The sequence below is a fragment of the Bradysia coprophila genome, unplaced genomic scaffold (assembly GCF_014529535.1).
Source record: "Bradysia coprophila strain Holo2 unplaced genomic scaffold, BU_Bcop_v1 contig_70, whole genome shotgun sequence".
Lineage (NCBI taxonomy): Eukaryota > Metazoa > Arthropoda > Insecta > Diptera > Sciaridae > Bradysia > Bradysia coprophila.
Genome location: NW_023503941.1, coordinates 4,453,852 through 4,468,629, shown reverse-complemented (window position 1 = coordinate 4,468,629; position 14,778 = coordinate 4,453,852). Strand labels below are relative to the sequence as shown.

General features: G+C 38.6%; 1 protein-coding gene across 1 annotated transcript; it reads right to left on the bottom strand.

Moving 5' to 3' along the window:
- Nucleotides 1-1,617: 1,617 nt before the first annotated feature.
- On the bottom strand, nucleotides 1,618-4,583 carry LOC119083790 (senecionine N-oxygenase-like). The gene is made up of 5 exons (XM_037193596.1): nucleotides 4,208-4,583; nucleotides 3,771-4,132; nucleotides 3,235-3,623; nucleotides 1,802-2,202; nucleotides 1,618-1,726 (listed from the first exon to the last, which is right to left on the bottom strand). Exons 1-4 carry the CDS (start codon nucleotides 4,489-4,491, stop codon nucleotides 1,879-1,881), a joined length of 1,359 nt encoding a protein of 452 aa, XP_037049491.1. The 5' UTR covers nucleotides 4,492-4,583; the 3' UTR covers nucleotides 1,618-1,726; nucleotides 1,802-1,878.
- Between the last annotated feature and the right edge of the window lie 10,195 nt (nucleotides 4,584-14,778).

Sequence of the window (14,778 nt, the reverse complement as noted above, 5' to 3'; positions counted from 1 at the left end):
GAATGGTGGCAGATAGAGAGTTACTTTCTTCGGCAAAGTCTCATAGTTTTACGAGTAGAAAAGAAGGGCATTTGTGAAAAATGTCGAAAGTTGGAAATGGGTGGGTCAATTGGGGTTTTGGAGATATTTCTTGAATGGTGGCAGATAGAGAATTACGGAGCTCCCGGACCATACACAATTGCACTTATTTCTTGTGCTTCTGGCTCCGATATAATCGGACGAGCACAAAAAGTAAATTCTGAATCGAAAACTTCGCGACAAGCTATTGAGAATCATGTAGAGATTCAAAATGCCAGCCTTGATACTACTATAAGAACTGTCCTACCGTCAACAACAGTGACTACTGATCCAAGAAACATAAAAGATAATTGTGTGGCCGTTCCAAATTCGTGTGGCGTTCCTGGTTGAATAGAAACGTGGGACAAGCTGCACGACCATCAACTGTTCCGCGACAAGTAATTTATAGTGCGATCACGATTCCATTGAAACCACAGAAACTACAAAGACTACAGAAATTCAGTTCGAATTAAGAATAGCCAAAACGATGTTCTTCGAAATGTTTTAAGTGAATGCCTTTATTACCGAACATACGCATTTCAATCGTCGATGGTAAGCAGCACGAAATGACTGTATTTCCGGAATTCGTTATAGCTGCTTATTTATGTAAATAAAAGCGAATAACGAAATATATTGCTCGATCTACTGAACGTCAACGGTGTGGGTATATCTTGTCTGAGAAAACTCGATGGCCAGGACTGCGGCTTTTACATTTTAACGATTGGAGATCCAAACGACTCTAGACTGTGGCCAAATGTTACCCGATACTTACACTTTCATTCCATTAAATGATCTTTTGATTGATGCCAGTACAATAGGTTCTATGGACAGACAATCTAAGAGAAACAAGCAGTCAATTTTGCCATACATGAAATGTAACAGAATGTTCAACAACGAATACCGACTCAAGACAACAATGATCTTGTGTCGTTTCTAAAATGTTTAATTTGTGAACTGTAACAGGAATGTCTAGAAAATCCAACCAACCCTCATGTGTGTCGCGTTTTGTTGGATGTAGTAGTGGAAGCTCGAGTAGACAGCGACTTGGTAGGAAATGCAGAGAAAGTTCGAGGGACAATCCATCAGGGGTGTTTTTGGAGGAAAGTTCTGATGGCAGAGTCTCATGTGAAGTTTGTGGTTTTTTGGCGAAGAATAGCCAAAATAGGATAGGATTTAACATTCAAATGAAGGCTGACGCTAGTTCGGAGGAGCTTACTGAAGTTACTGAAGCTTCGGTAAAGAAGAGCGTTGTTTAATCGTGGTTGAGATTGATTGCTTTCCCGTATATCGTTCTTAGTAGTAAATCGAAAAAGAAAGTTGGGTGGAATCTGATTAGGTCAAACGTTAAGTTGTTTAACGATAGTGGAGACTTGAATGAAGCCTTGATGAGTGTTTTGGAAACTAGAAGGGTTCCGTTTAGTTTGAAGGAATCTGTTGATAGAAACAGTGTTGTAGTTAAGATTGCGACCAGGAAGGTGAGCGAGGGTTATGTTAAGGTGAAGGTGGAGGTCGATATAGGTCTCACTACGGCGAATGAATCGATAATGAATTTGAGCCATCAACACCTTTTATAAATTTTATTAAAATTCGTTAATTACAGTACGAAGGCCAATGGCCAATACATACTGACATATAGTGTTAGTTGTTAACAAGATATTTCTATTGTTGATTGTAGATTACGTCCGTGGGTCCAAATTTTTATTTTGACGAATTGGGACGTTATGGCTCGACCCGAAGAAGATTAAACAGGTTAAAACATTATCAAAATAATTGCTGTCATGGATTGCACTAGAACTCCTTCCAATATCAAAACAATTCCATTTATTCTCCTTGCCACTCTTTGGTAAAATGTTCACTATCGATTACATTGATTTTGTATTTACGAACTATGATCGGATGTTGAAAGAACACTTTAACCGCATCATACGAAAGAGCGTTAAAAACTTCTGGGATCTTTTCAATATCGGCTAGTGCTGATAGTTCATTTAAATACTGTCGTTGTGTTGACACAAACTCTTCAAAACCCTGTTTCTTGATATCCCAGTCCAATTGAAATTGACGATCGGTTTCATAATATTTTCTCGACATTTCGGCTTTCGATGGTAACTTCTTTTCACCACTAAGGAATTTCAACGCGAATTGAGCCTGAAACAATAAAGCAAGGACTTATGAACAACATTTCTCAGTGCTGTCATTGATTGAAGCTGTCAAAAAGTCGGTCTTCTGTCACTTCATAATAACAATATTTTCATTGGTAGCTTGATCAAAAAATCAATTTATTAACAAGTGACGAGAACAAATCCCACAATCTATTTTACTGAAATCTAATATGGCGGCTGTCGGCTATTTTGATAGACAGCTGGAAACAGAATCGCCGCTTTACGGTCCTCATTACGTTTCACATAAAAAATCACGAAAATCGTTTGACTCGAGATATAAGCAAAAACGTACATTCGAGTATACCGACTCGCGCTCAGCCCGTGAATCCCAGCTTCCTTTTGACATTATCAAACGGGAAAAATGAAATTTAGTTTCTTTTACTCAAGTTAGAGTGGGGACAGACGGACATTTTTTTTCCCCATACTCAGGGATTCCAACGGCCGTTTGGGCAATGACGTGAAGGCGCAAAATGGATTTTTGAAATTTAAAAATTTTGAGCGGTCGAAAACAGCCAGCGGTCCTTTGGGCAACGTTTGATCGCTCAGTATTGACCAGTCCGAGTTTGTTGATTGAGCATTATCCAATTAAATCAATATTAAAACCAGGTTGGGAATACTATTGAACAAAACGAAAATAAACTATTCGCAAAAAGATTGCGCACGCTTTTTGATCACCCCCCGTAGACGACGCACTTTTTGGAAACCTCACTCCTCCGATCTGATGCGTGAGATCTATTTGAATATTTCCATACATTTGCTTAAAACTGGCTCTGATGTTACATTTTTGACAGCTGTCACTGTTGGCCTATCAAATTAAACCTTTTGTTTTCTCAATATTAATAAACTGAAAATTGAACATGTGTTCAGGCGTACTGTAAATAAATGCAATTTTTGACAAGCTGAAACCAAACAAGAGCATTCACAGCTTCTACAACACACGACAATGTTTTGGTTATGTCAATGAATGACAGCCGATATAACATTGGAACCATTTTTAAAAATTTGTCGTCATCATTACCTGAATGTCGTATAAGTGGTACACAATGACATATTTCTGTATTCCGATGAATGCCATTGTGGGATGATAAATATTGATAATTTGCTTGTATAACGGCTGGACAAAATCATTGTGAACATGAATCCCAGAATCGACGCTCAAAAACGGATACGAATAGCTGTAGCCCGTTGCATAGATAACAACGGTGAATGATCCTTTGCTACCATCGGCAAACTCCGCTCCATTAGACGTAAGTCGCCTTACTTTCTCGCGTACGATAATTTCTGGAGGTATTTGGCCCAAGGTCGATCGATTTGTCACACTAACTGTGACACTTTCAGCAACGTCAAGAAGTTTCATAGACAAATCTATTCCACTAGCTCCCATTCCGACCACTAAAACGTCTTCATCTGCGCATATTTACGAAACAGATTATGTGTTGAAATGTCCCGGGGACATGCATAAATTACGCCAGCAGTTTCTTTGAATTTGTAGGCCTCCCACTGGTTACTGACGTGATTTATGGATGTCCTCTCATTGGAACAATCGAAACTCACCGCGGAATGCCTCAGCTGTGCGAAAATCGTGACTATGAATCAGTTTTCCTCTGAATTCTTGAGCGTCTTCAATCTCTGGACTCGATGGAGCAAAGAAGTGACCATTGCATACGAAGACAATGTCAAAAATTTTCGTAATGAACTCATCGCTCGGTAATTCTTTAACAACGATCTCCCACTTGTCTTCTTCAAGTGGCAGCACTCGGACGACCAAGTGGTTGAATTTAATATGTTTCGTTATGTCAAATCGATCAGCGTACGAATGGAGATATTTCAATACGTCAGAATGTCGGGGAAATTGATCGGTGTCATTTGGATAATGATGACCAGGAAGTTCCATCAATTGATACGGAGCATTCGTTCTGCATTCAAACATAGGATTCTGTTAGAGCATTTTTATCGAATCGATTGTGTTCGCATTTCATCTGCACACGCACCTCAGTTCTTCATACATCGAAGAGTGAATGTTAACACCGTATTGGTTCTTACCAACTGCATCTGTGTATGCCCAAACGCCACCAAGATCTGCATTTTGTTCAAACACTGTCACACTATGGCCACTAGCGATGGAATACCTTGCACTGGCGAGACCAGACGTCCCAGCACCAATAATAGCGATATTTAGTTTTGGCTTTTGATTCGAGTCACTCTCTGAGGTGCATTCGACTATCAACACAAATAATAGTCCGACTACTATCTTTTCACGCTTTGAACACATCATTTCTCACTCATTTATTGCGTTTTCAAATCAAATTTGTTTTATCTCTCTCGCTGAAGCTAAACTTTTATCGTTCTCAGCGTTGACACTGATTTGTAAACAATTTTTCGTTTATTTTCGGTAACGTTCGTTCAATATCACATTTCAACTGTTATAACAAGAAGGTTTCCTTATCAGTGTTTAACTGTAGGGTAAAACATACAAATACGGGCAACAGTTTTGTGGTATCAGAAGTTAGCCTCGTACGAGTCCATAAACCAAAGTGACCCTAGTGTGTCCATAGCCCTAATACGTCCGTAACACATATGCACCCGTGACCATAAATATTTTCATCACCATATTGCGCAAGCTAGTGGCATTCAACGGTTAAAATTCGGTTGTACAACCGTTATTTAACCGCGGTTGTAAAAATTAGAAGATAGCTAATTAGTTGTCGCAACGTTGCTGCAACGTTGTAATAACGGTTGTACATACAACGGTATTTGCCCAGTTGCAAAAGTTACAAAAATGTTATAACAAATTCGTTGCACAACGGTTATACAGCAAATTGGTTAAAAGTTGTTAAACGGTTTTATAACCGTCGAATAACTTATAAGTCACAATTGAAAATTCAATATTTTCTAACCAATCAGTCATCAGACCGTTGTACTGCCGTTTTACAACTTTTTCGTTAATCATCATATTTGTTCTTGAAGCCACATTTCCAAGAGTTTTTTTGGTGTTCAATTTTTTCTTTCTTTTCGATATTCGCAAATCACATAGTTAATGCACTCAAAATATGTAAGTACTGCGCAGTTCGCAAAGTTAAAATGTTTGTGTCATGGTTATTATAAAATACAAGCAAAATACTTGAGATATATGCCGTACAACTGCAATACACGTAACATAATTGACAATTAAAATTGCTCTCTCTTGTGTCGCCAATTAAACAAAATTTAATCCATCAATTTCACTTTTTTATTAGCAGCTGTTGCCGGTCCTAACTCCTATCCTAACTCCTAAAGAAACCTAACAAGACATAAGAAACCTAACTTCGACAACAGCGGCAGACAAAAATAGTGAAGTCGATGAATAAAATGTTGATTTACAAATTGGCATAAAGAAAATTTTTCTAAATTTATTAGTTACACTGAAATAGCAGGTTTTCCATTACGATGATGCCGACAATTTTCACACTTTCACACACATTTTCAAACCGAACTACTGAAACATGAAAAAAGTAGATGTAAAATCTACAAAAAATCGAACTTTCCATCATGGCGTCTTGATTCGTACTGACGGATAATGAACATTTCTATTAAGTTCCATGACCGTTTTACGACGAATTAGTTAAAGTAATGACTCGAACTTTTTGGTTGTATGACGGTTTCTGGACGAAAAAGTTTTCAACAAATATTATCGGTTAACTCATTGGTCAAATAACCGTTTTGCAACTAATTCGTTTAAAATTGGTTGATTACCAATTAGTTGTGTAACGGTTATATAACGAATAAGTTAAACTGAATACAACTTATTCGTTATATAACTGTTTAACTGTTGTAGAACGAAAAAGTTGGCAACGAATTAGTAACGTTTATAACCGCGGTTATCAAATGCTACTTGGGGCGTGCTTCACGTTATTGCCCACTCAGTAAGTAGCACTTACTCCAAGTGTCCACGTATCGCACGTGCAATTTAAATGAAAATATTCGTCTGCAAAATGGCGCAGTTACGAAAGCCCAGTCGAAATTCCGTTCGAACAATGGATGTGTGTGCAAAAACACCTAGAGAACCCCAATCAATTTTTTTTTACCGACATTCTACTCGGTATTTACTTCTCAAATTCAACAAAAAATTACGAAAATCAGTAGAAAAACCGGAAAACACTTATGCGGCCCTAACTCAGGAAGGACCCACCCGAATATGTCCATCTTAGATTTAGTTATTCAAGTTATCGACGTGACAGACGGACAGACAAAATTTTTATTGCAGATTCGTCATCTATGAACATAGGCAAACACTTTGCCCTTACCGTCTGCTTCGAATTCCACCAATTACACACAGCACCGTAATCCTATAAGCCCCTTTGTACTTCGTACGGGACTAAGAATCAGAAATTCTATTTATAAAGATGTTGTACCCAAAACAACGAAACACTGATAAGGAAACATTGGTACTATACCAGTTGAAATGTCATATCGAATGAATGTTAGCAACAATAAACAGAAAGAGTTTCAGTTGTGTAAGAATCGGTTTCGACTCCATGTGAGCGATATTAATTTTGCTACAACAATCCACAATTCAATATTAATTTTGAATATTTTCTACTTCGTGTCTGTTGGTTGTACCTGTACAATATTGGGCTTTGCCGCTCTTATTTGAATTTCGTTGTTTATTGAAATCAAGTTAAGAGGTTCCGAGTTTTCAGTTTTGATACAAACCAAATACTATGTCGCCATCTCGTTTCATTCGAATGAAACGCTTGTGATTATTCTTAATAATATTATGGGTTATCCTTAATGACAATAAAAATTCGAACATTTCAATCTATATAACAATGCTAGTTAGATTATTACGAAAATGAATTGGTATTTCGAGCCTTATTTTATATACGGGCACACTGACTAAAATAAAATTGGTAACATGGCCTTCATAGATCCTTCACATGGATAATTATGGATTGAAGATGGTTAGACCACGCTAACCTATGACCGCGACTGTATCCGGAGGTCGAAACAGCATTTTATCTCCACTCTCGCTTCACGCGATCTATGGGAAAGGGAAACTATGCTCTATACACTGTTTGTTTAGCTTTGTATATTCGTTTTAACTTAATTTTTTTCTGCATGTTAGATAACACCACCTCTGGAATTAGTATGTTTTCCAGGTAAAATAAAGTTCCGTACCTTCGGAATATTGAAGTAATGTTAGTTACGAACGAAGAATCGGTAACATGGCCTTCATGTAAGTGAATGGGGAATAAGAAAATAGTAGACGAATGCGAGTTCAATCTCTGAACCTCGCCAAATATATCTTCTTCTTCTTCTTCTTCTTTTTCAGCCTGTTTCTATCCACTGCTGGATGTAGGCCTCTCCAACTTCTTTCCATTTCGTACGATCCATTGCCATTTGCTGCCAGTTTGTACCTGCAATATTCTTAATTCCGTTTGTCCATCTCTCTGGTGGTCTACCTATAGCTCGTCTTTTATATGGTCGCCAGTTCATGATCTTTTTGGTCCAACGTTCGTCTGTCCTTCTTGCAATATGTCCCGCCCAGCTCCATTTCAGAGATGCTATTCTTTCCATGACATCAACGACCCTGGTTTGTTGTCGAATCCATTTATTCGTCATTCTGTCTCTGAGTGTTATTCCGAGCATACTCCGTTCCATGGCTCTTTGTGTCACTCTCAATTTATCTTCGGATGCTTTTGTTAAAGTTAACGTTTCCGCTCCATAAGTGAGCACTGGAAGGACACAAGTGTCGAAAACTTTGCGTTTCAGACTATTATTCATTTTGCTTTTGAAAATTAGTCTGAGTTTTCCGAACGCTGCCCATGCAAGACCAATCCTACGTCTTATTTCTGCAGTTTGGTTGTCCAGACCTAACTTCAGTTTATGTCCTAGATATACATAGCTGTCGACTCGTTCAATGACAGTGTCACCAATTTTGATTTCTCTATCGTCCTCGATGTTGGTCATGACTTTTGTTTTTGATAAGTTCATCTTGAGGCCAACTTTGCTTGCCTCTTCACTTAACTGTTGTAGCATAAGCTGAGCCTGACCTAGATTCGCTGCTATCGGTACAATGTCATCAGCGAAGCGGAGATTGCTCAGGTACTCTCCATTTATCTTTATTCCCATTTTACTCCAGTTTAACTTCCTAAAAATACTCTGCAGAATCGCCGTGAATAATTTCGGTGAAATGGTGTCACCCTGCCTTACACCTCGGCCAATTCTGAATTTCTCCGTGCTCTTATGAAGTTTTATACATGAAGTAGCATTTTTGTACACATATCGAATTGTGTTGGAGTACCTTGAGTCTACTCTACATTCGTCTAATGCGTCCAATATCGACCATGTTTCCACTGAATCGAAAGCTTTTTCGAAGTCTATGAATAGCAAGACTATGTCGATGTTGTATTCACGACACTTCTCAATAAGCGTTCTCATCACCTGCAAATGGTCGTTTGTGCTGAAACCAGATCTGAAAGCAGCTTGTTCAACAGGTTGGTAGAAGTCGAACTTGTTAGTGTTCCTCTTCGTAATGATTTTCATAAACAACTTGTAGAGTGTTGACAATAGGCTTATGGGTCGGTAATTTTCCAGCTTTGTTATGTCTCCTTTTTTATGCAGCAATGTAATTACCGCATTTTCCCAGGCTTCTGGTACTTCTTCCCATTGGAGACATTGATTAAACAAAGCCGTGATTGCCTTTAATAATGAGTCTCCACCTAGTTTAATGGCTTCCACTGGAACACCATCTTCTCCGGGAGACTTTTTGTTTTTCATCTCGGCTACTGCAGCTTTGACTTCATCAACAGTTATGTCGGGCATATCCTCCGATCCCACGTTTCTTATTATTGGTCTATCTTCGGTTTCTTCCGTTGGACTCTGTCTTGCTGAAGAAAACAAATTCTCATAAAATTCTGTTGCAATGTTTAATATCGCATTTCGATCCGTTTGGATCGTTCCTGTTTTGTCTCGTAATTTGAAGATTTCTATTTTGGCGTTTGTCATTTTTCTCCGTAGGACTTTCATATTGCAGTTAGCTTCAATTATGTTTTGAGCCAATTGGACATTATATTTTCTTTCATCTGATCTCCTTGCTTTGTTGATACTTTTAGACAGGTTCCGGTATTCCACCGAATCTCGTCCTCCGTTTTTTACCAACTCTGCTCTGCTTGCGATCAGGTCTAATGTTTCTCTGCTGAGTTTTGATTCTTTCCCTTGGACGGATTTGCATTTGGATTTCATGAAATATATAATTCAGATCAACTATATGCCGACCGGAAATTGTAAACGAGGAATTTTCTGTGTCGTGCTCATATGTCTTTATTGTCTTTTTTAGGATTTCTAGAAATTTTAACAATTTTTTCGGTTGTTTAAGCGAAAACTCGGAAGCATAAATTAATATCACCGCACATTCATCCGTCGTACGTTTAGCACATGAGATTTTATGTATTTCTTTGTTGTCATTTTCAAATTTTTATTTTTCCGCTTTTCTTTTTAAAAGTACGGTTAGTTTTCACATTTCGAAGTTTTAATATGTCATCAAGCATTCACGAAAATTTTCGAAGTGAACAAGGACGCGGTGTCGAAATTGAAAAATGGCTGATTTTAACACAATAAACAGTTTATAAATTTAATAGTGACGATAAATGCTTAAATTTTGGGAATGTCGAACCAAATTTCAGTGAAAAATGTGTGCAACAACATGTTAGCGTTACTAGTTTGTGAATTTTTTACTTAAAGGCATAGAAGTGTGTACCTAAAGTTTAAATTCTGTGCTCTTGCAGAGGTGATTTAAATAGCAAAATTAATTGAATAGAACTCTAAAAAGTGATAATATGAGACCACATTTCGGTAAAGTAAGGCCAAATTAAGTATTTCGCCATCAGCATGTGTTTTCCTACTTTAGTCTTACAGATTTATGTTCCTAAGTATTGCTATTTTTTCTTCAATTTTTGGTTTGTGTCTGAGTTGAACGCTCGGAGCCTCTTAATGTTAACGTAATGCGACATCTGTTAGCAATTGTTTGCATTATCTGTATGCTAGTTTTGTATAATGATGAGAAGATAGATTATTCTGTTTGAATCAAATGACATGGGTCTCCATACCCAGCGAATAGAGTTGCGAACATATCGAGAATGTGGTTTTTTGCAAGCATGTCCCTGTCCCCGACATGCCGTCTACCTGGAATTGATCCGAACAAGTTGAACAATGCTATTGGGCAGAATAAAACTTTGATACTTCAGCGCGTGACATCGTTTATGGCCATTATAAAACTGAAAATTAGCAAGCTCAGTATCAGTGTTTGTTCGTCACTCATCTCTCTGTTCATTTGTTGGACGACAAATCACTTGGACTGTTCCAATGCTTTAATGGTGAGCCCTTGTTCTGAATACTTCGACACATCTTCCGTATACACGCATTTGAAAGCCACAGCGGATTTACATTTTCTAGGATGTGCTCCTCCTCCTTGGTGATACGGTCAATCATATAATTGAATATTTCACTGAAGACACTTCGTCCTTTCGGAAAGAATTTCATGAAGCCAGCATATAAGTGGTACAGTTCACACCAATCGACAATGTACGGTGTGGTTGAACAAAGTCTAATTATTATCAGTACTTTTCTACTGAACATTTTAGGAGTAAAGGTTTTTGGCTGCAGTGTTTTCTGTGGGTGAGCGATCGGTCAAGAGTAATCCCGAGATATTTCGGATGACTGTTGTACTTAACATTTTGGCGGAAGAGACGAAGCTTCAGTTTACAATTTGCTTGTTTGTTGTTAAGGCGGAACGATGATTCCGTTTTCTTGGGACTCGGTTTGGGACTCCCCATTTATTGAAGTATTTCTGGAGAATCAATAAATCTTTGTTGTCCGTTCGCATTCCATGAAGCATTTCGATTGCACTGCTATGGCGCCTCGCCATATGGCGTTACCATCAACGGACAGAATTCTAGATAAACGACAGAACTATACTAGATTTTAATAAAATTTCATTCTAGTAACCAGAAACTCAATTTTCTTCAAAAATCGCATTCATTTCTCAACTCTCGAACGAGAAACTAAAAAATAAAAAATAAATTTTCCAATCGCCGCCATGGCTTCAGACAAACTTTTGAGTGAAATTCTTGTTGAAATGACAGGATTACGACAAGATCTCAACCAACGTAGTCAAAGGCTACATGGCTATTGTAAAAGGAATGTAATGGTTTCTCTCAGTTAATTTTTAATGACAGTTCACTCATTGTTTCACGACCAATTTCGGCCGTGAAACAATGAGTGAACTGTCATTAAAAATTAACTGAGAGAATACATTACATTCGTTGTACGCGCATCTGTAGTGTCATCAATGTCTTTTTAAGAAAATCGCTGTCACTGTCACCTGTCACTGTCACTATTTTGAAAAGTGTACCTGGCCCCTTTGTTAATTGACATTGACATTTATCTCTTATGCGGACTGGTAGTACTTGCCAATCGTTAGTAGCACCATCCATTTTGACAACGACGGACGCAAGATTAAAAGACAAGTTGAAATGCATCGAAAGAGTGAAAACGTGAAAACTACGCACATCGATCAACTACCAGTCGAGATGCTGTTGAAAATCTTCAGCTATCTACCGACGTACAGTGAAGTTTCTGTAGTGAACAGGCTTTTCTACAGGATAGCTTGTGCTGTGAATGATTCGAACATTTGTTTACGCGTTGACCGTCGCTTTTGTAAACGTTTTCTTCGTAATAATGTCATCAGTTCTCAATGGCGGCAGAGCGTCCTGTCATCGAACCGGCAAATAGCGAGAATGGAAATCGTAAGCGACAATCCTGAAGCCGATTATTTTGTGATTAGTAATCGTTATCAGGGACATATCATTTCTGTGATAACCAAGTTCTCGGAGACAATTACGGTTTTGAAACTTGGAAGGATCGGTATGGACAGTTTGACTTTTCTCGAAATTTTATCGCTGATACCGAATGTGGAGCATATGGATTTACACGAAATTTGTAACATAGAGCGACCATCGAAGATACGATATTGCGTTGGCCTAAATTTAAAGAAACTGAAATCATTGGTAATTGTTGACTGTAGCTCGGAGTTCATTCTAAATTTTGAACGCCTTCCCGCTGGCGTCCTGACTGATCTACAAATAAGTTGCCACTGGAGCACATTATCCATGGTACTCACTCGACAATATAACATCAAGAAATTGGTGTACGTTCAAGACGATTTTCATAGTGGTAATGAATTACCAAAGGATATTTTCGACAGCCTGAAATTGGACTCGCTATTGTTGTACGTAAACGATATTAACAGCAACCCGATTCCAACGATTTTAGCCAAGCAAACACAATTGAAATCTCTAATTTTAAATCGCGAAACATCTGTCAGCGAACGATCTGTGAATGCTGTCACACATCTTTCGGAATTGGAGATACTCTCGATGAATGTCACTAACGCGCGGACTGCGTCTTTGGAAAAAATTCTTAAATTGAAAAAGTTGCAGGATTTGAGATTACAATGTATTGACAACGCAACTACAGCCACGATACAAACATTTGCTGAGTCAACGAACAATTCGATAAAAAAGCTGAGCTTACATTTCGGCTCCAGAATACCAATTGACCTTGTCGCTGCATTGGCAAGATCTGCACCAAATTTGACGCATCTGAATGTCTTGCCTAATTTCGTTCACGGTGCGAATCTGGATGCAATTCTGTGCAATTTCAATTTTCTTGAAGTTTTACACGTTTCGCTGTGGGGCGAACCATTACACCCGGGAAATTACTTCAATGCAAAGCTAAAAGAACTGGCAATTTTTGTCCCATACGCAGATCATTTCTACAAACTGTGGCTGGCTAATCTCATTGCGGTCTACCCGAATCTTCAGAAATTCACAGTAATTACACGCTACTCTGATGCTCGTTTCAGAATCGGACCGATTCTGGATGGGTTCCCAAAATTAGAATCGTTGACGTTAGACTCATCACAGATGATCGTAGACGATTTGGATTACCTACACGATCAGAAGAACAATTTAAAGTTTCTGTCTCTGGGACGTTTGGATAAGGTTACATTCACCGAAGAGCTTGTAAAGAAATTGCGCGAAAATTTTGGGGTGGTGAATGTAGACTATTATAGAACATTAAGTGTAGCAGTTGATCGATATACCATGAAATGTGAGCGTAGCTCTTAGAACTATTATTAACTTTGTAATACCTCAGTCAATAAAATTACTCCATTTATTGTTCGATTATTCCTTGCGTTATTCTCAATTTCCCTTCTAGAAACTTCATATTACAACAACGTAGACATGCTGAAGTACATGACATGCCCAACCCAATGACGGGATGTATTAAATTGCGGATTGCAGAACCTGGCAATTCTAGAACTGGGAAGATGGCACGGGCCCGACACTATTCACGCTATTCCTCATTTTTTAAATGCTGCTATTCACAGAGTGTCCAGCCCGTGGAAGATGGTGAAATTTGTGGGGTTCTGGAATTTGGGAAACCAACATACTACCACCTAATGCCAAACGTCCAGAAGGGAACCCACTCATGTCGTTGCTGCGACCAAGGAAGATTTCATTCAAACCTCTACGCGAATCTCACGGATCATTTATCGGCAGAGTTTCGTATGTTGATTCCGCTGTTAATTACCTGTGTCATCCTGTTTGGCTGCTGTTCAAATACAGTTTCCCCGCTTGGTAATTCAGAGGGATTCTTTTGAAAATCCACCTATCAAAATCGGACTCATTTCGTCTGGGATGGATATACACATGGCTTGAAAGGTCTTTGCCAGTAGACCTCAAAACAGGCCTTACAAAGTCTCGAGCCACACCTGGTTGCTGGTGGAAGATGTCCGAATTTGGAAAAATAGTGTTTTTTATCCGAATTTTTTGGCCGTTATAAATGATCGTTCCAGGTGAGAATGGGCTCGTTGGAAAGCTGAGCTTAAGTCTCGGCTTAAGTACTTTCGGGTCATGCCTAGTTTGATTAGATTCATTGATATATGTTTGCAAAAATTTGCAAGAAATTTTTTTCAAAATCTGTGTGAACTTTAGACAGGTCTGGGCTGGTACTGATGACGCTTAATGTGAACCTAACATGCTAGTCGTAACATACATCGTCTAAGCTTTCCGTTGATACCTCATTTGTAGTGCTGGTGATTGCCGACATAACAGAATTTTATGTTAGTACAACCGCTACTCGTAAAACTCGCCAGCAGTCACCAGCACTGCAAATGAGGTATCAATGGAAAGCTTAGACAATGTATGTTACGACTAGCATGTTAGGTTCCCATTAAGCGTCATCAGTACCAGCCCAGACCTGTCTAAAGTTCACATAGATTTCGAAAAAAATTTCTTGCAAATTAACTAGGCATGACCCGAAAGTACTTAAGATCAGCTTTCCAACAAGCCCAATCTCACCCGGAACGATCATTTATAACGGCCAAAAAATTCGGATAAAAAACACAATTTTTCCAACTTCGGAGATCTTCCACCAGCATCCAGGTGTGGCTGGAGACTGTGTAAGGCATGTTTCGAGGTCTACTGGCAAAGACCTTTCAAACCATGTGTATATCCAT